The sequence below is a fragment of the Acanthochromis polyacanthus genome, chromosome 17, assembly GCF_021347895.1.
Source record: "Acanthochromis polyacanthus isolate Apoly-LR-REF ecotype Palm Island chromosome 17, KAUST_Apoly_ChrSc, whole genome shotgun sequence".
NCBI lineage: Eukaryota > Metazoa > Chordata > Actinopteri > Pomacentridae > Acanthochromis > Acanthochromis polyacanthus.
This window is the reverse complement of record NC_067129.1, coordinates 22046130-22071126: the sequence shown is the minus strand read 5'-3', so window position 1 is coordinate 22071126 and position 24997 is coordinate 22046130. Positions and strand designations below refer to the sequence as shown.

The following is a 24997-nucleotide window of genomic DNA, read 5'->3' as shown; positions in this document are numbered from 1 at the left end:
AGTGCAGTGCAGCAATAACCAGGATTACTGTTTTTATACAGCTTCATAGACATGATCTTTTTTAATTATATACCACATCTCTGTGTTTTTATATGCTGCTGCTTCATGGAGCTTTCATTTGCATGCATTTAAATCACGCAGAGACAATTTACCTTTGACTGTAAGCACTCCACTCCAACTCGTCTCTCCACTGGAGCTAGAAGCCAGGCAGGTGTAAACTCCAGAGTCCGTTTCCTGGCAACAGTAAAAATGTGTATCATTATTTTAGCGTGCGTGTGTCTGCGAGCGCATGATACTATGTTAATGCATCCATTACCAGTGATTGAGACTAAATGTCATATCTCTCCAACCAGAATGTTTGTGCTCAGAATACTGAGCAGCAGGAAGTTGGCAGGGATGAAAATCTGGCAGAGCAGAATGCTGTTATTAACGCAGACCCAACCAGGTGATTCCACCTCCACTCCACTTTCACATCAGAGTAAGATTTGCTTTTTAGCAGCTTGTAGCTCCCATTAATGCCAATATGGTGGTTTTTTTGTTTGAAAAAACAACAAAAAAAAGGCATCTGAAACACTGTGTCTGATTATGGCAGCATGATTGCTTTGTGGAAGGTGTGAAAGCCACAAATCACATCACGTAAGTATCGAAGATAAAAACCAAGCACGTACTGCTGACAGTAGGGGCAGAGTTACTGGTGCGTGGAGAGATATAATAACATAAAGATGGAAATGTTAGTCCTGTGATGGGTGAACTTTGAAAGCACATGGGGCCACATTGGACATGCAGGTAGATTTCATTAGCATGGCTCCGATCTGAAGTGACATCATGCATGCAAATTAGCTCGCTATATCCCCTCCTTACACATCAGTAACTTGAAAATGCTATTTTCATCTCATAATTTTAATAAACTCAGTATGTTTATCTGGCTCTGTTCATCAATATTCTTTTATTCTTTTGTAGTATTATTAAAAAAGAAGCTGCTTCTCTTAGGATTCAATTACTGCTACTGATTTGAACTTAATTTGCATTTTCATTACACATACCTTAACATAATGTCCGCTTAATTAGCTACTTCTGCTTCGGAGATTTTGTCAATTGTAGTTATTTTAAATTTTCCCATAAACGTTATATTCTCAGCGGAGCTATTTGAAGTCGAAGCTAAAGTCAAGCTGGTGGCTTTTATGTTCTTCGTCTGATTCCTACACAGCAGAGGAGGGGAGTTAAAGGAAGGATCAAAGGACAGAATTTTAATGACCAGCTAGAGGTCTAGAAATTTCTGAGGCACCAGTCTTTCTACTCAACAGCTACTTAGCATTCTGGACAGGGTATGAGCAGATGTAATTAAGAGGTGTGTGATAAATGTGCCTGGGTCTAAGTGTGTGTGTGTGCACATGTGAATGCTGGCTATTAAATTTTTGGGGAGGCAAGCCAAAAGCTAGACGGGCTGTGAAATTGCTTACAACAGAGGGAGATGTTGGGGGTCTGTACGCTGGGGAATCTTTCAATGTGACACCGACGTAGCAGCAATCCACAGCCGCAGTGCCTCTGATCAGGTTTCTATAGCTTTAGCTTCATCGCTCCAGGTCATTCATTTGCTCTTTTTTGTGCTTTCTTTCTTGAATACATATATCTTTAATTCAAGGCGTAAAACCCAGACTAAAAACACTAAAATGAAAATTCTGTAACTAAATGGATATTTAGAGGAAATTCCATCAATGAATGATAAGAAAAAAGTTGGTAAATGACTATATTGGTTCCATGAAATACTATTTTGTATCACATTTCCTACATGCAAAGATTAAAATAGTATTTCTTTGCATCTTTCATGCAAAATCACGCAGGTATGTAGGAAATGTGACACAAATTGATGATTGCAACAGGGTAACCAATGGAAGGAATGACACGCAATGGTGTATAGACATGCACACAATGTAGCTAGTGAATTAAACTGTCGCACGAATGCCATATAAACTAATGAAAGGTCAAATATATTGTCAAATGAAAAACATACACCAGTTTTTGCTCTCTGATAAGCTTTCAAATGTACACTACTGTTCAAATGTTTGTGGTCACTCAGGCAATTTCATGTTTTCCATGAAAACTCACACTTTCATTCATGTAGTAGCATAATTGCACAAGGGTGTTCTAATCATCATTTAGCCTTTAAACATGATTAGCTAACACAATGTAGCATTAGAACACAGGAGTGATGGTTGCTGTAAATGTTCCTCTGTACCCCTATGGAGATATTCCATTAAAAATCAGCTGTTTCCAGCTAGAATAGTCGTTTCCCACATAAACAATGTCTAGACTGTATTTCTTTATAAAAATGATATCTTCATTGAAAGAAACTGTTTTTCTTTCAAAAATAAAGACATTTTAAGTGACCCCAAACTTCTGAACAGTAGTATACTCTAACCAGACTTTCTTAAATGTCACTAGGGCTTCAAGTTTTAGTGCATAAGCATTAAGGGCAACGCAAAGACATTCAAAACTAAAGACACTGCAAATAGGAACTATGAAATTCATTCAACAACTATTCTAAGGTCTTGGAAACGCATAGGTGAGAAATTAGCTTAAACAAAACCATGATTACAATATACACTACCGTTCAAAAGTTTGTTGCCACCCAGACAATTTCATGTTTTCCATGAAAACTCACACTTTTATTCATGTGCTAACATGATAGCACAAAGGTTTTCTAATTGTCTAATAGCCTTTCAACACCATTAGCTAACACAATGTAGCATTAGAACACGGGAGTGATGGTTGCTGGAAATGCTCCTCTGTACCCCTGTGGAGATATTCTATTAAAAATCAGCCATTTCCAGCTAGAATAGTCATTTACCACATTGACAATGTCTAGACTGTACTTCTGATTAAATTAATGATATCTTTATTGAAAAAAAATAGATTTTCTTTCAAAAATAAGAACATTTCCAAGTGACCAAAACTTTTGAATGATATAGTAAATGTTGCATGGTAGGGTTCAACTACCATAGCTGAACTTACAGTTAATAATGACAGAATAGAGACTGACACTTAATGCACACACTAAACATCATGTTAACTACATCTGTGAGGGCTGCTGCCTCTGTAAACAGTTCTCCTGTTCCTGTGTGTGTGAATGTATGTACGTGCATGGGTGGCTGCACACGTGTGCGGGAGTGTTATGGGGAATTAGTTTTTCAGGTGTTTGCTCCAAGATGTTTCATTCTTCTGTAGTCCATCAATTTATATGCAGACCAACAAATCAACCGCAAACACAATCAGCCTTCTCTTATTCACTTATTCTGTGAACATAGTCCATATTACTCCCATTGAAGACCTTATCCATTATGCAGAGGATGTGCACAGCAGAACCTATCGTGACTAATACCTCGCTGATGGTTGTGCACGTGGTCGGCCATTCTCCTCTCCTGCATCTGCGGGCCGGCTCATCAGTAACCCTGACAGAGGAATTACTCAGGCCTAAGTGGCTTGTCAAAGCGTCCTGCAGGACAAGGGACAGGTGACTGTCCTTCCCATACAACATCCCTCACTGCTCCTCCCCTCTTTCTATAGGCCCTGACCTTGAGTTGACCTGTGGGTTGGCTGATGGTGCGTTTGTCTGACGGTGGGGGGAATCGGGTCCCCAGATGGTGGTGTTTGATCGGTGGATGGGGACTCTGCACAGAGGGCGGGTGGGGTAAACAGCCGGGACACCTGACTATTAATCAAGGCCGGCAGCTTTGGGCGCTGCGCGAAACAGATTGCTGAAAAATGGATGAGGCAAGAGGAAGAGAGGAAAAGAGGAGGGAGGGAGGCACAGGAGAGGAGCTTCGAACTAAAAGGAACGTGTGAATATTTATTTATATATTACAGTTTGTCACACCTTTGTCGGTTGGGATGTTTCTGCACCGCAAGTCCCAGAAATCATGACTGATGTTGGTGCCTTATTTCCCTTTAGTTTTCCTTTTTCTTTGCCCTCCAAATGCTAACTACTCCATTAACATGAATATGAACCTTCTGCACAATAGCACACAGAAGGTTTGTAATGATGTCAGAACTTTTTTTTGGGAGGACACAGAAGGGAAATCTGATTACTCACTACAACATGTGTACACTGGGATTTAAAGTCAACATGTGAACTCGATTTCCTGCTTTAACCTGATCACCCGCGGTAATCTGTTCAGTGGTGTCCATGTAGTCCTACTCACACTCCTCAGGCTTTGCTGGGTTCCTCTGTTTCCCTTCCTTTTTTAACCTTGCAATAGCTGCCCCCACCCCTTACCCTATATCAACCATTTAGCAACACCACACACACATACACTTTCCGTCTGTCCAGGACATCTTGGCACCAGAGTGAGGGATGGCAGTAGTCTGTGTCTGGCAGAGATCCCAGGGTAATGGCATCTCCTCATTGCCAGGGTACAAGGAACAAACAGACCATCTGTCCTACTCTGGGGGCCCACATGAAATCGACTTATTTATACTGATTATTTCAGGGTTAAATGTGTTTTATGAATGCTGATTTCATTGTTTTCCTGTCTGCGGACACTGTGTTTTGTACTTATTGTGTCTCATGCTCTCTTCTGATTCAGACCTTGTATCAAATTATGACAGAGCTCACCTAAATGGATATTTAAAGAATTTACAAAACTATCACCTGTATCATTGATGCCTCTTGTCAAATCGGACAGTGTTCAACAACAATACATTTCTGAGAAACTATCACAAGCTAGTGTACCTTTTCAGTAGTAATCATTTTTGTCAGATACTGTAAGTAATATCACAGTACACATTGTACATGGAGAAAGGAAATGTCGGTTTCATTACAAGTTATTTCCATTGCTCTGTCACTAGGTGAAAAGCTGGGATGTCTTACAATCAATGAAAGTAGTCCAAAGGGACAAAAACACATGTGGACGGTAGTTTATCCAAATTATCTCAAGCCCTTGATTTGAAAGAAGAACTGAATGTAAGTGTGCTGAAATATCCATAATGATCCTTTCATAAGTCAAACTGTGACAGCTGTTGACAGCTTGAATAGTAGCTAAAGGGCCCTTGGGAATTATACGTGCATTATGTAGACCTGGAAAAGGATTACGACCATGTCACTTGTAGTATTTTGAGGGAGGTGTTGCAGGAATATGAAGCATGTCAGGGATTGTCACTGGTTCTGTTCTTGATCTTCATGGACCGGAAAAAGGGAGAGCTGAGGGTTAGAATGTGTCTGTTCACCTCAGAATTGTATGTTTTGCTTTTTGCAGATGATGTGTTCCTGTTGGATTCATCAAGCTGAATCACAAACTGAATTCATTTTGCAGTGGAACTGCTGCTCCTTTGCACTTAAAGAAGTCATCTGAGGTAGTCTAGACATAGAAACGCAATGGGATCCCAAAGAAGAGATGCAGGAAGTAGCCTGAGTCAGGAAACCTGGGCTACTATCTCTACAACTTGATTCCAGATAGCAGCTGAAAATGAGCATGAATAGTAACTTAACCATTTGCTTAGTCTCATCCAAATCAATTCCGTCAACTGCCTGTCTGATGCTGAAGTTTCTTGCCATATTAAGCCACTCAGCCGTGTCTCCACCAACTCTAATCTCTGCAATTATCTTAGTGTTCAAGATCAAGACTAACAATGGCCAAAAGTGAATTAAAAACAATCAAACATCCACACAAGTAGCCAATAACATTAAAGATGACTACATTATATTTGCTAAAACTAGTTCCTGGGTCCTGATGGTGAACAGTATGGGAACCTTGCCTGCTAAATATCAGCATGTTATTGAGACCATGCCATTTGGCTCAAAGTTACTTTTGCATAGCCTGACCATTTGTAAGTGCTGACACAATACTGTGTACAATGTTCTAGTTCCACCTCATTATCGTTCCACTACAGGGGTAAAAAATGTTCTAGTGTTCTTTTAAACTAATACCGGTCCTCTTTTCCAGAATAGGATGTTCACTATGCAATAATATTGGGGCAATTGCTCTAGTGGAACATTTATATACAGGGAGACATGCAGTGCTATTAAAATGGACAGTTTACCTAAAAAAAATGAGCAAGGCTGGTTTATTACATGATCCAAACTGTCAGCAAAACTTAAAATTGTCAGCATGTAGCCTGCTGCTTAGAGGCGGCTGTTGTTTTCTTTAGTGAAGGTGACTTAAATGGTAACACACAGACAGCGGAAGGGAAGGAGAAAACCATGTAAAATGTGCAACCAGCGGCAGTGGTGGCTTGACGATTTAGGCTCTGGGTTATTTATCAGAAGGTCGTGGGGTCCCACCGCCACAAAGCCTTAAAACAGGGCCTTTAAGACTACCTGCTCCAGGGGCGCCTTGTCATGGCTGACCCTGTTCTCTGACCCCAGCTGGGATATGTGAAAAGAGAATTTCACAGTGCTGTGATTTGTGAAAATAAAGACTCCTTAGTATATCCCAAATCTACATGTGGTGAGTCAGACTTGCTTAAAGTACCAGAGCTGCTCGCATGGCTGTAGACTTGTTGTTTTTGGCTGTCGCTACAGCTGGAACGCAATAAGGATGATGTTTTTAATAAGCCTGTGAGCCTTGGTTCTGTGCTGTAGTGGTGGACTTCAGACGCAAATTTCTGACATCACTGAGGTATATGGAACAACATTTCAAATGAAACAAACAATTTCTACTAGTCATTTTGTGATTTCATCTCTGAAATCCAAGGCCATAAATACTATTTGTTTTCATGTTTCAGATCAAAGTGAACCAAAGCCTACAGAGAACATCAACATAGTGTTTGACAGTTTCAAATAGGTCCCAAAGCCTGAGCATTTCCAAGTTAGCACTCTCAGCTGTCAAGTCACTCCCTTTTATTCCCACATGACATGAATGCAGCATAAAATGTACTTTAGGCTTCTGACTCCCAGCTATTTCTGCTTCTATCCTCTCCTCTCCCCTCGCTCAGCCTCCCGCTCCTTCATCTCCATCTCTCTTTCATTCATCCAGTCCTCACTTACACTGATGTATTGAGGATTTAATTACAAGTCTCAGCGATCGTTAATCATTGAGAACCCACAATCAATTAATGCACGAGCCTCCTCGAGTCTCGTCGAGGCTGCGGTGACCTCAGGTGCTGCTTCATACCCAGGAGGGAATTCTGGGCAGAATGGATTTCATTAGCATGAAGTAAGACGGCGCTAACGACTGCTAATGGCCTCGCATGCTCATTATCATGGTGATCACACCTCACCATTTCCCACCTCTCCTCCTCTGATAAAACCTCATCATTTGAGTCAACCATAAAAATGTCCTCTGTATAGGTGTTTCATACTTTATTGATAATTAAAACTGTTGTTTTATCATGCTGAATAAGTTTATCTTGTGCAAACTGCAGTACACTTGATGTGCAAACAGTGATAGTGCGTACATTTTGGTGGGGATAGAAAGGTGTGGTGAGGTTAGGCTAAGACGCTTGTCATTATTTAAGTTCCAAACCCACATTTCTGTTTCAGTGCAAGTCTTTAATTCTAATACCTGGAGATTGGTGATTTGGAAGGTGCCGTTCGCCATCAAGCTGATTCGACCATCGTTTCCTAAGATCCTCTGGCCGTCTTTCTCCCACTGGATGTTGGGGATAGGGTTACCCATGATGTGGCAGTGTAACTGAGCAGTGGAACCAGGAGCTAATGTGTGATTTGCTGGTCCCTGGCGGATGATGGGAGGGACCCGGTCAGAGGGTGCTGTAGGGGCAGAGAACAAGAAAATGACAATGGGGTTTGAAATTTTTTTTAAAAATCATAACTAAACTCATCGCTGTACTTAATTACTTCAGTTATAGTGTGTACTTTATAGTGTGTATGTACACAGCACTTGATTAAATGATATCAAACGTGTAAACTCTGTAAGCTGTCAAAAGCCCTGAAAGCATAAAAAGAGTGAAATGTGACCCTTTTCTAGCTGTTTCTCATACAAGCTTTCTACATGAAAAAAACTAAGAGAAAAAATACATACAGTACCATTCAAAAGTTCGGGGTCACTTAGAAATGTCCTTATTTTTGAAAGAAAAGCAATATTTCTTTATTAGATAACGTTAAATTAATCACAAATACAGTCTAGACACTACTGATGCGGTAAATGACTATTCTAGCTGGAAACGGATGATTTTTAATGAAATATCTCCATAGGGGTACAGAGGAACATTTCCAGCAACCATCACTCCTGTGTTCTAATGCTACATTGTGTTAGTTAATGATGTTGAAAGGATAGTTCATGATCAGAAAACTCTTGTGCAGTTATGTTAGCACATGAATAAACGTGTGAGTTTTCATGGAAAACATGAAATTGTCTGAGTGACCCTAAACTGTTGAATTGTACTGTATATATAGTGCATATATTGCTATAACAGAGCAAATGGCTGAGCTTCACCTGACAGAGCTTCCAACTTGCAAAAAGGCGACTTGTACAACCAAACACATTCATTGTGCCTGAGTACAAGACTTGATCTGGACTGTTTCATGCACGGTCGGATTAAAGTACTGCTGGTATTGCCTTTAAAGACTTTTCATAAGCATGCCAAGTCTGTTAGGCTGCTGCCATTTTGTGTTTAAGATGCAAATCAGTGATTCTAATCAGATGTTACATGGTTATGTTTGTTGGGATTTACAGTCTGGTATTTAAACTGCTGCCTGCAGTAGATTAGTGAACAGAAAGTTCACCAAAGTTTTGATGGAAACAATAAAAGAGACAACTTTAGCTTTTGTTGTGTCCAACTAATTTTTGGGGAAGACCACATTTGGCCCACAGGCTGGTATTTGCCGGCCACTGGCTTACGCCAAACTGACACTATCCTTGCCAGTACTCTCCAGCATCACTATCCATCAGAACAACAAAATACTATGAAGATTTAAAGGAACAGTTCCAACCTTTTGGGAAGCATGATTATGCACTTTCTTGCTGAGAGGTAAATGAGAGGACTGATAATATTGGTAATTTGCTAGGTAGTGTCTACAGATACGGACCCGTACCCATAGCCTGTGGCCTATGGATACGGCACTTTCCATTTGCCAGACAGATACGGACCCGTACGCGAGTCTCGAGAGTCCAGAAGCTGCTAACCACTGCACACTGTTGAAAGGTAAGCAAAGGTTAGGGTTAGGTTTAGGGTCCGTACCTGTAGTACCGATGCTACGGGTCTGTACCGCTAGCGTCTACCGGGACTCACGTGACCAGATCTCGCGTATCTGATTGGCAAATGGAAAGTGCCGTATCCGTAGTCCACAGGCTACGGGTACGGGTCCGTACCTCTAGCAACAACCAATTTGTTAATGTGAAGTTACAGCCTTCACAGACTCACGGTCTGGAATCTGTGCTGGTTGCCTGGCAACGTCGCAGTGACAAGAGATTTCAAAAAATGTGCCTGGCACTTTCTGCATCACCATGCACTTAAGTAATCACTGCCATTCATATTATGAACAACTCAATTATAGCAGACATTCTGCACATGAGCAAAAAGCTGATTATGATCATCAACATGGCAAAAAGCAGACTGCATTTCATCTATCACTTCTTTTAGGCCAAAGGCGGCAGCTAATGCTGTCAGTTGCATGTGAATTTTCATTAAAGAGAAGAAAATGCAAACCTTATCAACAGTATCCATCTTTGTGTACTGCACAAGCATGTTATCCAGCAATATATCAATGTAAGCAATGTCTTTTTCCTTTTCAATGGTGTTTGCATGTAGACATGTTATATGGTTTTTGCCGTTACCGGTAATCAGGTCAGTCAATACAGTCACTGTCACCCTGGAACTCAGAATTACTGACACAGACACACTAAAGTCAAGTGTTTGATCTTTGGCTTACAGATTTTCATGCTTGCCTGTGAAACACAGCAAGTCCTTCCAATGTGAAGAGTAAAATGTCACTATAAGAGAACATCTACTCCCAAAGGCTCTCGGGCCCACCTCTCCCTGGTCCTGCTCCAGTTCAACATGCAAATCAATGACACAGATTTTTCTCAGGCATGAGCGTGTGGATAGAGTTACCTCCTGTCAGAGTGATGGACCACTTGGCATGATGTTGAGTGAAGGCTGATTGAAAATATTTTATTTATTGCACTTCAAAGTATTTTGGTACAACCAGCAAGCTTTGGAATATTAAGTTGGGGCTGATCACGGGTCTTTAAACAACGTCGATTGTATTTTCTTTTTGCTTAAAAAAAATTGAAAATTGCATAACTTTGTGAAATCCTCACTACAAAGCGATATCCATTCCACTTATCATGTACAGTCGATGCTAAATTTAGGAGTGAGATATTAATGACTTTAAACTGCAAATAATATCCATCCATCCATTATCTATACACCACTTAATCCTTATAGGAGTCGTGGGGGGGCTGGAGTCTATCCCAGCTGACTTGGGGCGAGGGCAGGGTCACCAGTTTTTCACAGGGCAACATATACAAACAGTCACACTCGCATTCACACCTACGGACAATTTAGAATCACCATTTTACCTTGAGCATGTTTTTGGACAGTGGGAGGAAACCAGAGTACCCAGAAAAAAATGGAAAGAACACACAAACTCCATGCAGATTGATTCTGGGAAGACAAGGACGCAAACTGGGGACGTTCTAGCTGCAAGGTGAAAGTGCTAACCACAAAGCCACTGTGCAGCCCTTGCAAATAACATACACACGTGGACAAAATTGTTGGTACCCCTCAGTTAAAGAAGGAAAAACCCACAATTCTCACTGAAATCACTTGAAACTCACAAAAGTAACAATAAATAAAAATTTATTGAAAATTAAATAATCAAAATCAGCCATCACTTTTGAATTGTTGATTAACATAATTATTTTAAAAAACAAACTAATGAAACAGGCCCGGACAAAAATGATGGTACCCATAACTTAATATTTTGTTGCACAACCTTTTGAGGCAATCACTGCAATTAAACGATTTCTGTATTTGTCAATGAGCGTTCTGCAGCTGTCAACAGGTATTTTGGCCCACTCCTCATGAGCAAACAGCTCCAGTTGTCTCAGGTTTGATGGGTGTCTTCTCCAAATGGCATGTTTCAGCTCCTTCCACATATGTTCAATGGGATTCAGATCTGGGCTCATAGAAGGCCACTTTAGAATAGTCCAACGCTTTTCTCTCAGCCATTCTTGGGTGTTTTTGGCTGTGTGTTTTGGATCGTTGTCCTGTTGGAAGACCCATGACCTGCGACTGAGACCAAGCTTTCTGACACTAGGCAGCACATTTCTCTCCAGAATGCCTTGATAGTCTTCAGATTTCATCGTACCTTGCACACTTTCAAGACACCCTGTGCCAGATGCAGCAAAGCAGCCCCAAAACATTACTGAGCCTCCTCCATGTTTCACCGTAGGGACGGTGTTCTTTTCTTCGTATGCTTGGTTTTTGAGTCTATGAACATAGAGTTGATGTGCCTTACCAAAAAGCTCCAGTTTGGTCTCATCTGTCCAAAGGACATTCTCCCAGAAGCTTTGTGGCTTGTCAACATGCATTTTTGCAAATTCCAGTCTCGCTTTTTTATGAGTTTTTTTCAGCAGTGGTGTCCTCCTTGGTCGTCTCCCATGAAGTCCACTTTGGCTCAAACAACGACGGATGGTGCGATCTGACACTGATGTACCTTGGCCTTGGAGTTCACCTTTAATTTCTTTGGAGGTTGCTCTGGGCTCTTTGGATACAATTCCAACGATCCGTCTCTTCAATTTGTCATCAATTTTCCTCTTGCGGCCACGTCCAGGGAGGTTGGCTACTGTCCCGTGGGTCTTGAACTTCTGAATAATATCAGCCACTGTTGTCACAGGAACTTCAAGCTGTTTAGAGATGGTCTTATAGCCTTTACCTTTAAGATGTTTGTCTATAATTTTTTTTCGGATGTCCTGGGACAATTCTCTCCTTCGCTTTCTGTTGTCCATGTTCAGTGTGGTACACACCTTTTCACCAAACAGCAGGGTGACTACTTGTCTCCCTTTAAATAGGCAGACTGACTGATTATGAGTTTGGAAACACCTGTGATGTCAATTAAATGACACACCTGAGTTAATCATGTCACTCTGGTCAAATAGTTTTCAATCTTTTATAGAGGTACCATCATTTTTGTCCGGGCCTGTTTCATTAGTTTGTTTTTTTAAATAATTATGTTAATCAACAATTCAAAAGTAATGGCTGTTTTTGATTATTTAATTTTCAATAAATTTTTATTTATTGTTACTTTTGTGAGTTTCAAGTGATTTCAGTGAGAATTGTGGGTTTTTCTTTCTTTAACTGAGGGGTACCAACAATTTTGTCCACGTGTGTATTATCTGATTTTTCTGTTAAGTAACTGCACCAATTATATTTAAATAATAATAATACTAAACTACTACTAAATACTAAACTTTATTTAAATAGCACTTTTCAAAACTTAATTCCAAAATGAAAAAGAACAGAACAAGATAACATACTATCCAAAGTCAACAGAAACACACAAAAAAACGTGTAAAAAATATATTACATAAGACTTCAACTGATTCTTCCCCAAAGGCCAAGCTATTTCATTTCCAAGCCAGTCGACGATGAAGAGCATTTCGTGTCAGCAGATTGAAGTATCTCTTTCAAAAATCCACTTGGATCATGTCTACTTGACAGGTTTAGGAACTTAAGTGGGAGGTTAACTCGTCTAATTCCTCAATGGGGTCGTACTAAGTGTCTCATCCAGGATACAACAACATGATACAGCATTCTAGTATCAGACGGATGCTGACAGATATAAGATAAAAGATAAAACACTGAGGGTGATTTTCAAACTGTGTGAAGGTTAACTGCAACACAAAATTATGAGATCTTTTACTGTCTTAGGAAATATGAGAGTAAATGTTCCAAAAAACAGGTTTTGTATTCGACAAAAAAGTTGACACCAACCGTTTTTACACATGTAAACACATCGCTATTTGATGTGTAGCTATGCCTACAACTTCCAAACTCCAAATAAATGTCCTTAAGAGTTGGCATGTTTTCACTTGACCCTCGTTAGCTCACAACCTCCCTGGCATCTTGTTGCAGCCAAACAGTCATCTGCAAGAAACTCGTGGACATACCGTATATGGCTGTGCTCCACGTCTACATGTCTGTAAGTTCAATCTGAAATGTAAACACCGCTGTAGAAGTGCTGCCAGCTTGCAGAACTATGCTCAGCTTGGACAAGAAATAAATTCCTGTCCATTCATAAACGGCAGTGGAAAGACCTGAGGACTGTTTGTAACTGAAAGTCATTGGTTTTCTTTTTGTTTCTGTGTTGGCGACCGGTGCTCGCAAAGCCGTCGACACACAATGACTGGGAAAAAAACAGAACATACCACTCACCCTGCCATTTAACATTGGCCCACAGGCATGGCACGCAAACCACATTTTGTATTCCGTCAAAAGCTGTGATATCATCAGCAAACTGAAGCTAAACTGAAAATGTGAAAAGTCAACACAGGAGTTAGTGTAGATGAAGCTGAACAAAATCCCTGTTTATTCCTGGACTGGTGGGGGGATGGGTGGAGGGGAGCATATGTTGCAGCAGGGATATTTGCATAGAACTATCACCAGTTGTCCCTTTTGATTACATCAGATAAGACCTCCTGCTGTTTGCTCATTTGGGAGGAAGGATATTTTAATTTAAGATGGATTTGAAGGGCTTTCAATTTTCTGTTCGTGCACATATGGGGTTGATTGTGAGAAATGATTAATGAAATGCAAAGCTGAAAATGCAAAGTTTGGAGGACATTTGAAACACACATAGTAGTGATTTCAGGACTTTTCTTTCTCTTCATTTAATTTGGATTCATTTGCTCTCCATAAATCTTGCAGCTGACCTTGCTTTTTATCTTGTGGAATCAGGTTACGCTGATTCTCCGTGTTCCCACTCACCACTCTCCACCTCCAGCAGGGCTTTAGTCAGGATGCTGCCGGCCACGCTGATGGCCTGACAGATGTAATAGCCGGAGTCTTCGACCTGGACATCAGTGATGGTCAGCTCACCGCTCAGAGACACAGAGAAACGACCGGCCTGCGACGGCTCCTGGATGGGGAACAATAAGATCTGGAAAAGAGAAAACAGCAGTCAGAGTAGTCACTTCTTCATCATTTACTCATCATATACATTCATGTAAAATCATTAGCTCATTTTATAATTGCTTTTAATGATAAAAGAACGCAAGCACTTGCTATTTATTTACATTAAGTAGCAAACATTTGTTAGAATTAGTCGAACAAAAGCACAGCTGAGCCAATACAGGGTCAAAAGAAAAAGTCATTGTCAGATTTTCAACTTTTTGGTGTTCCAAGAACTGATCAAGCATCCTGTCAGAGTTAAAAACAAACAAACAAACAAAACATTTTATTCCATGTGTCCCATTCAAGAGTTTGGCAAAAAATGTGTACAAGAAACGAAAAAATCTGCACTCTTCAGGACAACCAAGAAGCTGGGAGTGACTGAGCTGTGATCAACAGTCATGTGACAAAAAATGAGGGAGTATTGGGCTCAACTGCAGGCTGTGTTTAGACAAAACAGAGACTAGATAAATATGGAAACCTAATTAGAGAGACTGAAAGCAAAATAAAGCACTTCCTGAATAAAACTAATGCAGCATGGTTCAAAGACAGCATACAGAGGGGCAAGTTGTCAGTGAGTTGTTGGAAGATACATTCAGCATGGTTAAACATCTGGAGTTAAAAAATACAGTCATGAAGAAAAGTTTAAATACTTGTAAGGGCCGTTTTATCACGGCAGTAGTGAGTTTCTAATGATTTGATTTTCTGTAATGGAAAGATTAAAGCATATGCACCCATTCATTAATTAATGACTAAATGTGCTGAGTCAAAAATATAGATACAGCAACTTGAACAAGAAAAGCACTCAGAGAGCGCAGTACTCTGCAAAGGCTGCTCAGTCGTATCATTTCCAACAGATGAAATCTTTAATAATAAATGACCTTGCACTGAGCACAGGCGTGTTATGCATATGTACGTTATGCACTGATACCAAATCACATGACCTGTATATGGAGCAGGTGGTGGGAATTGATGGGACTCGGAAACACCCCCGCAATTTAATCAATTGTTCCTTGTATCATTTCCAAAGGATAAGTCCCAATAAGTCCGCAACGGTTGATTTGTCGTAGGATCGCAATCATGTGATCATCAGCAGACAGCTGACGTAGTGTTCACTTGGTGTGACAGTTACAGTGACACCGTATTGCTATCTCACAATGATACAGAAATCTTTAACAAATTGTAGATCCAGACTATAAGCCACATCACTGCCAAAATCTAATCACTTGGTTCTTGTGTCATTTCTGAAAAATTCATCCAAATCCATTAGTCCGTTTCTGAGGATCACATGAAAAAAATCCCTGTTCAGACAACAATATCTGAATGCAGTGTAAAGACAATAACAAAGACAGCAGTGCCCGACCATGGCGAGACATATCCACTAAGTCGTGGCATTCAAATGGCTGATTCAGCTTTGAAAGAATATTGAATCTGTTTGTGTTCTCAAATTAAGAAACTCACAAGAAATAAACACACAAAATGGAATGAAACCAAACCAAACACTTAAAAAAGTGAGCAATGGGGGGTAAACCACTGAGCAGGCATAAACTTTTTATTAGAGAACACCGCAACAAAATATTGTTTCCTAGAACTAATTTCCAGTACTGGTCCTCGGTGGGCACTCAGTACTGAAAAAAAGATCAAGAGTCCATGTGGTGCAGTGTGGCTGTAACTTCATATACCTCCATTATGCAGGTCCTCAGATGTTCAGTTTCAACCAGTAAGTCAAAAGCCCATGAGTGCAACCTGATAAGAAGCCACCGCTTGTGAGAACTTCAGTAGTATTAACTTTTATCAGTGGAACATACCTTTTTACACATGTGGCCTACATAGCAACTAGAGCCCAGAGGAGCTCTGTTAGTTTTCACTAAATAATACAATACCAACAGAGAATTTTTATCACCGATCGTCCCTGCTTTTATTTTTCATGTGCCACTGGGTAAAACCAGCACATTTCACCGAATATCCAACCACCATTCCCAGCATCCTACCCACATACTTCCTCTCCTCCATGCTTTCTCCTCTTTATCTCTCCTCCTCACTTGTTCTCCCTCTCCCACACACATTCTCCAGGCCTCCTCCAATCTCGCTCTCCCCGCCTCTAATCTGTACCTGGGAGCCATGCTACAGGCACCCACGCACTCTCATCAGGCCTTTCAGCGCATTCCAACAGGCTGCAATGCTTATCATAGGCTGGCCTTTTCTCTCTCTCTCTTTAACACACACACACACACACACACACACACACACACACACACACACACACACACACACACACACACACACACACACACACACACACACACACACACACTACTGAAGACATGCAGGCCTGTGCAGACTCACACTTTGGAGAAACATACCCTGTGTGGATGATGGAAAATCATGTTTGTATGGAAGTGTGTGTGTGTGTGTGTGTGTGTGTGTGTGTGTGTGTGTGTGTGTGTGTGTGTGTGTGTGTGTGTGTGTGTGTGTGTGTGTGTGTGTGTGTGTGTGTGTGTGTGTGTGTGTGTGATAAAAAAGGATGACATTCAAGAACATGACAGTGAGAAGAGATGTGGGATGACTTGAAAGCATATGTTTTATATAGCGGCATGCAAAGACACCAGCTTAAATTAGCAGACTAACAATATATGAAGCTATCTTTAGAACATTTTTTGTTTGACTGTCAGTGTTTGATCAACAAAAGTAGCTCATACCACAAAGTAGCAAAAATATAGTTAAGTGACACGTTGTAATTGTATTATTATATTAAACTTTGTTCCCTTTTTTTTTTTTTACACTGCATTATGTTACAGAATTGATTTGCTGCATTTCCTGTTTTCATTAGCTTGGCCCTCACCAGTGATCCCGTTGTGATAATTTAGTTATGTCACTAAAATGAATGAGAGGGTTGTTTTTCTTAAATATTGCTCTAGTGCTAGCACTGCCTCTGCCTTCATGTATTACAGTGGAAGCTGATTTGACCTGCACTTGTCCCATTCAAACTGTAGTTAAACCTTCCGGACGGATTAATCTTTAGCTTTAAAGATTTGAAATAATGTCAAGTTTTTATGCACTGCATTTCTGCACAACACACCCTGGGCTTGGAATTACTTCCAATTTATTTTTAAAAAAACTGCCTTTACACCCGGTAGTGGTGTGGAGCTCACTTTCTGTTTGGTTTCAGCAACACCCATTTACTTTGTAACCCCCTCACTTTTGTATTTTTTTCTAAACAAGCCTCCTCCAAAATAAATCACGAATGAAACTCTGGAGCTCCGCATTGTTTCACTTTCTTTTGTTATGGTCCGGCTACCCGGGTTGTAACAAGTGGGGGCTCGTCCAGGATTTGAATCCGGGACCTCTCGGACTCCAAATGAGAATCATACCTCAAGACTCTATGAAAGCGTTTCAAAATATACATAGTACCAAGATCATTGCAATACGTTTACAAACTGAAAACCTTGGGAAAAATATGTATTACTGGGCTGATTGAGTGTCGTCTAATGTAAACCTGAACAAATAAATACATCCTTTTTGTTTCAAGTTGGTTTCCATTACAGACATTTTGAAAAAATTCCATGAATCTTATAAATTTTTCATAAATTCAATGGTCAGGGTTATGCCATTGAATCGTAGAGCATTATACTGACTGTAGTGTCGATAATTTATTCTATTTCCATGAGGATAAAGTAAACAACAAAAATACTGTTTACAGCATTTATGTAATGAGGAGTCCTTGCAGGGCACACACTGTACTAGCTACACTACTGTTCAAAAATTTGGGGTCACTTCGAAATGTTCTTATTTTGAAAGGAAATCAGTTTTATTCAATGAAGATACCATCACATAAATCACAAATGCAGTCTAGACATTGTTTATGTGGTAAATGATTGTTCTAGGTGGAAACAGTTGATTTTTAATAGAATATCTATATAGGGGTACAGAGGAACATTTCCAGCAACCATCACTTCTGTGTTCTAATGCTACATCGTGTTAGCTAATGGTTTTGAAAGGCTAATTGATGATTGGAAAACCCTTGAGCAATTATTTTAACACATGAATAAAAGTGTTGGTTTTCATGGAAAACATGAAATTGCCTGGCTGACCTCAAACTTTTGAATGGTACTGTAGGTATATCTAAAAACTTGTCAACTTCCTGTAAACAGGAAGCATAGCAGTCATAACGGCATACACGTGTGGGTTTTATTAATGTTAGGACATGGTTGTGTGATTTTAATCCAACCAATTTGCTAAACTGAGTGTGAGATAAACTGTGTGTCAACTGTTGGATGCAATGTGACACCTAATTTGGTCCAAGCTCCACGGAAGGCCACAGGATGAAAAATTTAAAATAAAGTTGTACTATACTGCAGGTATTGCCTGGGTTTTGATGCATGATTCATGGTTGACTAACTTTCCATGCAAAGGTATCCATATGATATATATAGTATATTCCTGTAAGGTGGCCTATATGTAAAATTGCCTAATTCACTAGCAGAAGCCCTGTCAACCATTAGCCAACCCTACCACTTAAGCACCGTGCTCCAATCTCTCAACTGTCAGATGCAAATTGACCATGAGACCCTGGGGGACGCCTCAGTGGGCAGAGTCATTTGAAACAGAATGTGTTTCAGTGTCCACTTTAATACATCTTACAGGACGTTTCTCACCTGACTGCCTTCTTTTTGCCAGAAAACGGCCGGCGGAGGATTTCCTTTCGTGCCGCAGAGGAAGGTTACTGTACGACCCGGAGCTGTGATCTGGTCCCGGGGTCGAACCACGATCTGAGGGGGCACTGCAACACAGAGAATTGAAAAAACATGGCGATGAGGGCCAGACTGAAAGGAAGTGTTAATGAACCATTCCTTGTGTACATCAGCGAGCCCTGAGCTCAATGCAGTGAGAATGTGCCAGTAGTGAGGTTGAGACCATTAAGGTGTGAAAAGCAATCAGTGATGACAACAACTCATGACTGGCAACTGTCTCAAGCTCTCCCTCTCTTTATCTCTCAGACACACTCACACACAAATACACGCCCCACACACACACACTTAGGCACAAAAACACATGATACATACACTACCAGTCAACAGTTTGGACACACCTTCTCATTCAGTGTTTATCATTTATTTGTATTGCTTTCTACATTGTAGATTAATAATGAAGATGAAAACTTATTTTGTTTACAACATAAATCCAATGTAGCATTAGAACACAGGAGTGATGGTTGCTAGAAATGTTCCTCTGTAGCCCTATGTAGATATTCCATTAAAAATCAGCCGTTTCCAGCTAGAATAGTCATTTATCAGATTAACAATGCCTAGATTACATTTCTGATTAATTTTAATGTTATTTTCATTGAATAAAATGCTTTTCTTTCAAAAATAAGTTCATTTGTAAGTGATTCCAAACTTTTGAATGGTAGTATGCACATTGTTCACTGAGAAGAGTGAAAGTCAGCAGCCTTTTGGCAGCTGATACCTGCTGATAAAATAGTCAAGCTGTTATTCGTTTGTTTCATTTTAACCTTGAGTTAAATGTCTAAATGTTCCGTTTGTCCAAATAGTAAATTGCGGCTGTGAACCCACTACTCCTGATTGAACAAAAGGGTTTAGTGTCAAAACAGCAAGTACTAATACACCGTGTCAAGGCAGGAGGGCAATAAAACAGTTCAAATACACAGTGACATTAATGGTATTATTTTTGGCACCAATGACAATGGGATTTCAGTTAATGCACAAGACCTTTCAAATTGATGGTTTGAGGTTGTTCAGACAAATAAAATAATCCCTCGATTTAACAGACCATATTTTGAAGCAAAAAAACTGAGGTAATAACTGACACACAATGGAAGACAGCAGGTCGGTGGGAAACTTCGTTGTACACAAAAGACTAATGGGGAGACAAAAACTTCTTTATAAATTCTTCCCACCTGGTTCAAAAGAGATGCAACACAGACAAAAGTAAAGGAACAAATACAGTTAAAAAATATGGAAACCTCTCCACAGCCTGTGCAGCGTTTGTTTATTCCTCTCATTTTTAGGATTTTAGACACTGCACTTCAACCAGGAGGGAGTAGGGACTAAATTCAGCTGCTCCAGGGTAGTTGAAGGTGGTAGAATTTCACAGGGGTTCAGGAAACATGGGGGGAAATTTGCACTGACTTGACAAATAGAATTCCAGCAGCTATTTCAGATTGTTCTTATGCTCGAGGAACATTTCTTGTAATTTCTTTTAATTAAAAGCAAGATTGTTGGCTCCCTGAAACTTAAAACACTGCATGAGCATGTGAATATAAAAAACAATTTACTGACATTGCTTTAAGCTTAAATACAAAGACAAAAAATATATAAATAAATAAATAAATATAGTAGAAAAGCACTTAGAGAGCGCAGTACTCTGCCAAGGCTGTTCATTCCCCCCTTATGGCATTATCAGAAATGCAGCATTTTTTTTTTACAAATGCAGCATTCGTTTAGTCATTAGTTACTGTTGATCAGAAATCATGGCGACATTGAATGTTGCCATTTAATATAGATGTACCCACAAAGACAATGACGTTGCATCGAGCACAGGCGTGTGTTATACATGTGCACGTTATGTATGGACACCGAATCACGTCACCTAAATATGTAGTGGGCGGCGGAAATTGATGGGACTCAGAAACACCCCCACAATTTAATCAACTGTTCCTCGAATCATTTCCAAAGGATAAGTCCGCAGCGGTCGATATGTAGTAGGATCGCAATCATGTGATCATCAGCAGGCTGCTGACGTAGTGCTCACGTGTTGTCATGGTTAGAGTAACTCTGTGCTGCTATCCCGCAATGATATAGCCTAGCCGCGCAAGACCCATGTTCTGAAGATGCAAGGGTCTAGGGCCGCTCGACAGGGAGGGAGGCAGGCTAAAAGGTTGTCTATCAAATCACTCTGCAGCAATTGGGTAGGTATACAACCAATCAGTGCAACGAATAGGCTGACGTAGTTCCGAGAGCGCCAGCGGATTGTGGCTAAGTCCCGTTAGCTTCCCAACCAGCGGAGCCAACTGGTGTATTAAGGATTTGCCATATCCCGTCGGCATAAGTCCAAATACGTCTTTGAAACACTTCAGTGCCGTCCTTTGTTTATCTTTCAAGTTGAATTTTAGCTTCAAATCTTTAAGGGCTGTGGCCAAAGCCGAGTTGAAAGATAACTGTTTATTGTGTGTCGGTTGTTTCTGTCAGAATCATCACGCCTCTGTCGTCACTTCGTTACGCCCGCGTTCTGACTCTACACTTCATGGTGATTCGTCCGGTCAGTTTTAGGAGCATCCAGCCTCGAGCCTTATGGAGGGTAACTAGACCCACCCTGGCAGAGAATTAAATTCGTTGCCGTGGGTTGTCTAGCGCAGCTAGGCTAGCAATGATACAGAAATCTTTAACAAATCCATGGATCCAGAATATAAGCTACATCACGCCAAAATCAAATCATTTGGTCCTCGTGTCATTTCTGACCTTCCCTGAAAATTTCACCCAAATCTGTTTGTCCGTTTGTCAGTAATGTTGCGAACAGACAGACAGACAGAAAGACAGACTGATAAATGTATGCCGATGGTCACATAATTATGCCACGTTCCTTGGCAAAATAATAAATGAAATAGAAACAAGTCAGCAATAAACACGCAGCTATTCTAGTTTGATGACAAGCATCATGTGACAAGATTATCTCCTTTCCCTCGTCTGTGGATCTGCTATGCATCCATCCATATGTTATATTTATCAGTCACGCTGACTTAGGCTGAGTTAAGTGTCTGTAGCTGCAATACCTAAAACTATTTGGCCAAACGTGGTTATTTGTCTCCACCAAGAAGGAACCACAACATAGCTCCTGTGTGACCTTGATTTGCTGAGCCTTGATAGATGAATCCTGCAATAGATGCTTATTGGCTAAGCTATAGCCCTCGGTGATCTATCTCGTGCTGGTGAAGAGCCTTTCAAAAAGGCCAGCTCAGAATCCACAGGAGCCTAAATTCAGGTTTGTGGGTCACCTTTCTGATCTCGAGCATCAGGCTAATCAGATGTCTTTGAACAGAGATGGAGGGCAGGAGGGGAAAGGGGCTCCAAATAAATGGCAAGGTGCCTCAGTTTCTCTCCGCTGCCACATGCTACTGTGTGTGTGTGGTGTGTGCGGGTGTGTGTGTTCACGCAGAAACACACATGCACACCTCTTTGATTTCTATTGATTGTGTAGTGAAGTGACAGACCTTCCTGCACAGAGGGGGGTGTGAATGCATAATGACGCCCACCCCCAGTCCTAATTGATTTCTCATCTTTCCACCTGATCTTAAGCTTCTCTTTTATTCTCACTTTCCATTAGCATGGAAAGAAACACAGAGAAGGAGAAAGTTGGTGAGGAGCAGAGCCTTCCCACCGAACAGAAAGCACAGTAAGAAAAAAAAAAACCTTTCACGGTCACAATGAAAGCGATGCGAGAGACTGAATGACTGAGTTTTTGTGTGAACACTGATTTGCAACCCGAATAAAAACACTAAAAATCTCGTAAACATACCACATGCTGTCGTCACTGTATACATGAAATGTGTTTTCTTCAAATCTGAAAGTGTATCTGTGAGTGAACATACAAACCAACAAAAATCCAGCCATGACAGACTATATCACTGTGACTCAAATGCTGCCTCTTTAAGCCTGGAGTCTTTTGCTTTTAGATTCTCTGCAGCTAAGTTCAAACGCAGTTTTTACTTGAACGTGTCAGCCCAAATCAAAACACACGAAACACTAGCAGACATGGGTTACCTCAGATGAGGTCAGTTTCTCTACATTTTTTGCTGAGCGGGTCAGAGTTTGACTGAGTGCTTAAATGAGGAGAAAGCAGCTTGGAAATAAAGATAAACAGGGAAAAGTTGAAGGGATGTGTCAGAAAAACAAGCCGGCACCAGAAGCATATGATTGTGAAGTGCTGAATAATTTTTCCAGAACTTTACCACTGACTCTCCTGCTCCACATAATCACACACTTTAGATGTGTGTTCAGGCTTAATTTAATGATTGGTACATACATACTGTTTCCATCACGGGCCCCATGGCACAGCAGGAGGGAACACGTGTCAAACCACAGGATAAATCACAGCTAACGGGGGTCTTGGCTGAGCTTCTCCAGGTCATGTCTTGGGATCAAACATGCAGCCCCCGCTAACCCTAAAGGTCATTTCACAAACACGGATCCCCGTATTTTGTGTGTGAACACGGCCAAGCGATATGGAACCCCCTGCCTTCACTTCCCAGCTTCCCCCAAGGAGAGACTTCCTGTCAAGGCTGATGCAAGGCCTGAAATATTAAAGAAATGCAGTGTAATACTCACTTCTTATGTAATGCATTTCCAGACCTGTGCACATATACATGTAATGAACGCGCAGGAGAAACTACGCCATATAGCGCGCTGTTTGACAGAAACTTGCAAACACCTGAACATTTTCCCCTCGTGCCTGACACAACGGCGTAACTTTGACCCAAATTCGGTGACAGCTAGGAATATTCAGGCTATTAAAATGCCGCTTTTGGTGCGCTACACAGCCCTGTCTGGAGAATAACAATGTTTGATTTGAGGAGGCAAGTCGGCACATTGCCTGAGGCTGTAATAAATAATTAGCAATAATGGGTGCACTCGGCGCGACACCGAGCCTTAGATTTAGGGCAGGGAGAAGCATTAGCATCCTCACATGGGATGGAAACAGGGATATGGATTGTAACAGAGCAGCTGAAATATACATGACAAAAATGCGCAAACAATGCCTGCATGTCACTTATACAGTAATCCAGTTTTCAGACCTGCTGGCTTTCTGATATGACAGGCTTTTCTGTTTGAAGTGTTCTGAAAATGATAGAAACTGACTCTGCTTATCAAACATTGTGGCACCTTCATTTTCCAATTTTATGAAATATACAGCCTGGTCTGTAAAAATGACGACACATAAACTGATAACAGCAGGAGGCAGTGTCAGGGAGGTAAATTGGGGAACGTCTAAATAAAGAATGAAACACTTGAGATAGCGTCTCAAAGGAGCCCGGAGACTTCTTTTATATGCTGGATATTGCCAGAGCTGGAGAACACATAACAAGGCTAACATGCCAAGTGGGAGGAAAAAAAACAGACAAGGGCTGCAAGTTAAATTTCCACAGCTTTTACGATAAGAACTGTCAGACTCAAGGAGGGAAGTCTGGTCTGAGTGTGAAGTGCTCAGTCTGTGAATATTTGGGTGTGTTTTTTGTGTGATGAGCACCAAATGTTCTCTTAAAAATGAAAAAAAAACACTGTAAATTGTAGGTATTTGACCCATACTTACTTTGTCGAACTGCATAATGAACCCAAACATAAAATAAGAAAAGCATTCAGGAAGCGCAGTACTTCAGCAAGGCTTTTCAGTCGTTGTATGATTTCTGACGGATGAAAGCGTAAAAAAATTGTGGCAAAAATCACAGCAACATAGAATGTGCCCATTTAATATAGATGTACCCACAAACAAAATGACCTTGCACTGAGCACGGGCGTGTGTCATGCATGAGTACGTTATGTACAGATACTGAATCGTATGACCTAAATACACACGTGGACAAAATTGTTGGTACCCCTCAGTTAAAGAAGGAAAAACCCACAATTCTCACTGAAATCACTTGAAACTCACAAAAGTAACAATAAATAAAAATTTATTGAAAATTAAATAATCAAAATCAGCCATCACTTTTGAATTGTTGATTAACATAATTATTTAAAAAAACAAACTAATGAAATAGGGCTGGACAAAAATGATGGTACCGATAACTTAATATTTTGTTGCACAACCTTTTGAGGCAATCACTGCAATTAAACGATTTCTGTATTTGTCAATGAGCGTTCTGCAGCTGTCAACAGGTATTTTGGCCCACTCCTCATGAGCAAACAGCTCCAGT

The 24997-nt window shown here is 40.6% G+C and overlaps 1 protein-coding gene across 3 annotated transcripts in view; it reads right to left on the bottom strand.

Annotated features, from left to right (window-relative positions):
* The window catches only part of robo3 (roundabout, axon guidance receptor, homolog 3 (Drosophila)), a 221452-nt gene that overhangs the window by 27802 nt on the left and 168653 nt on the right, over positions 1-24997 (bottom strand). For all 3 annotated transcript variants that reach the window (XM_051937149.1, XM_051937150.1, XM_022195782.2), the window contains exons 7-10: positions 18726-18850; positions 13888-14059; positions 7500-7705; positions 153-234 (exon numbers count right to left, since the gene is read on the bottom strand). In XM_051937149.1, coding sequence (XP_051793109.1) covers positions 153-234; positions 7500-7705; positions 13888-14059; positions 18726-18850 — 585 coding nt within the window. The remainder of the gene's footprint in view (positions 1-152; positions 235-7499; positions 7706-13887; positions 14060-18725; positions 18851-24997) is intronic.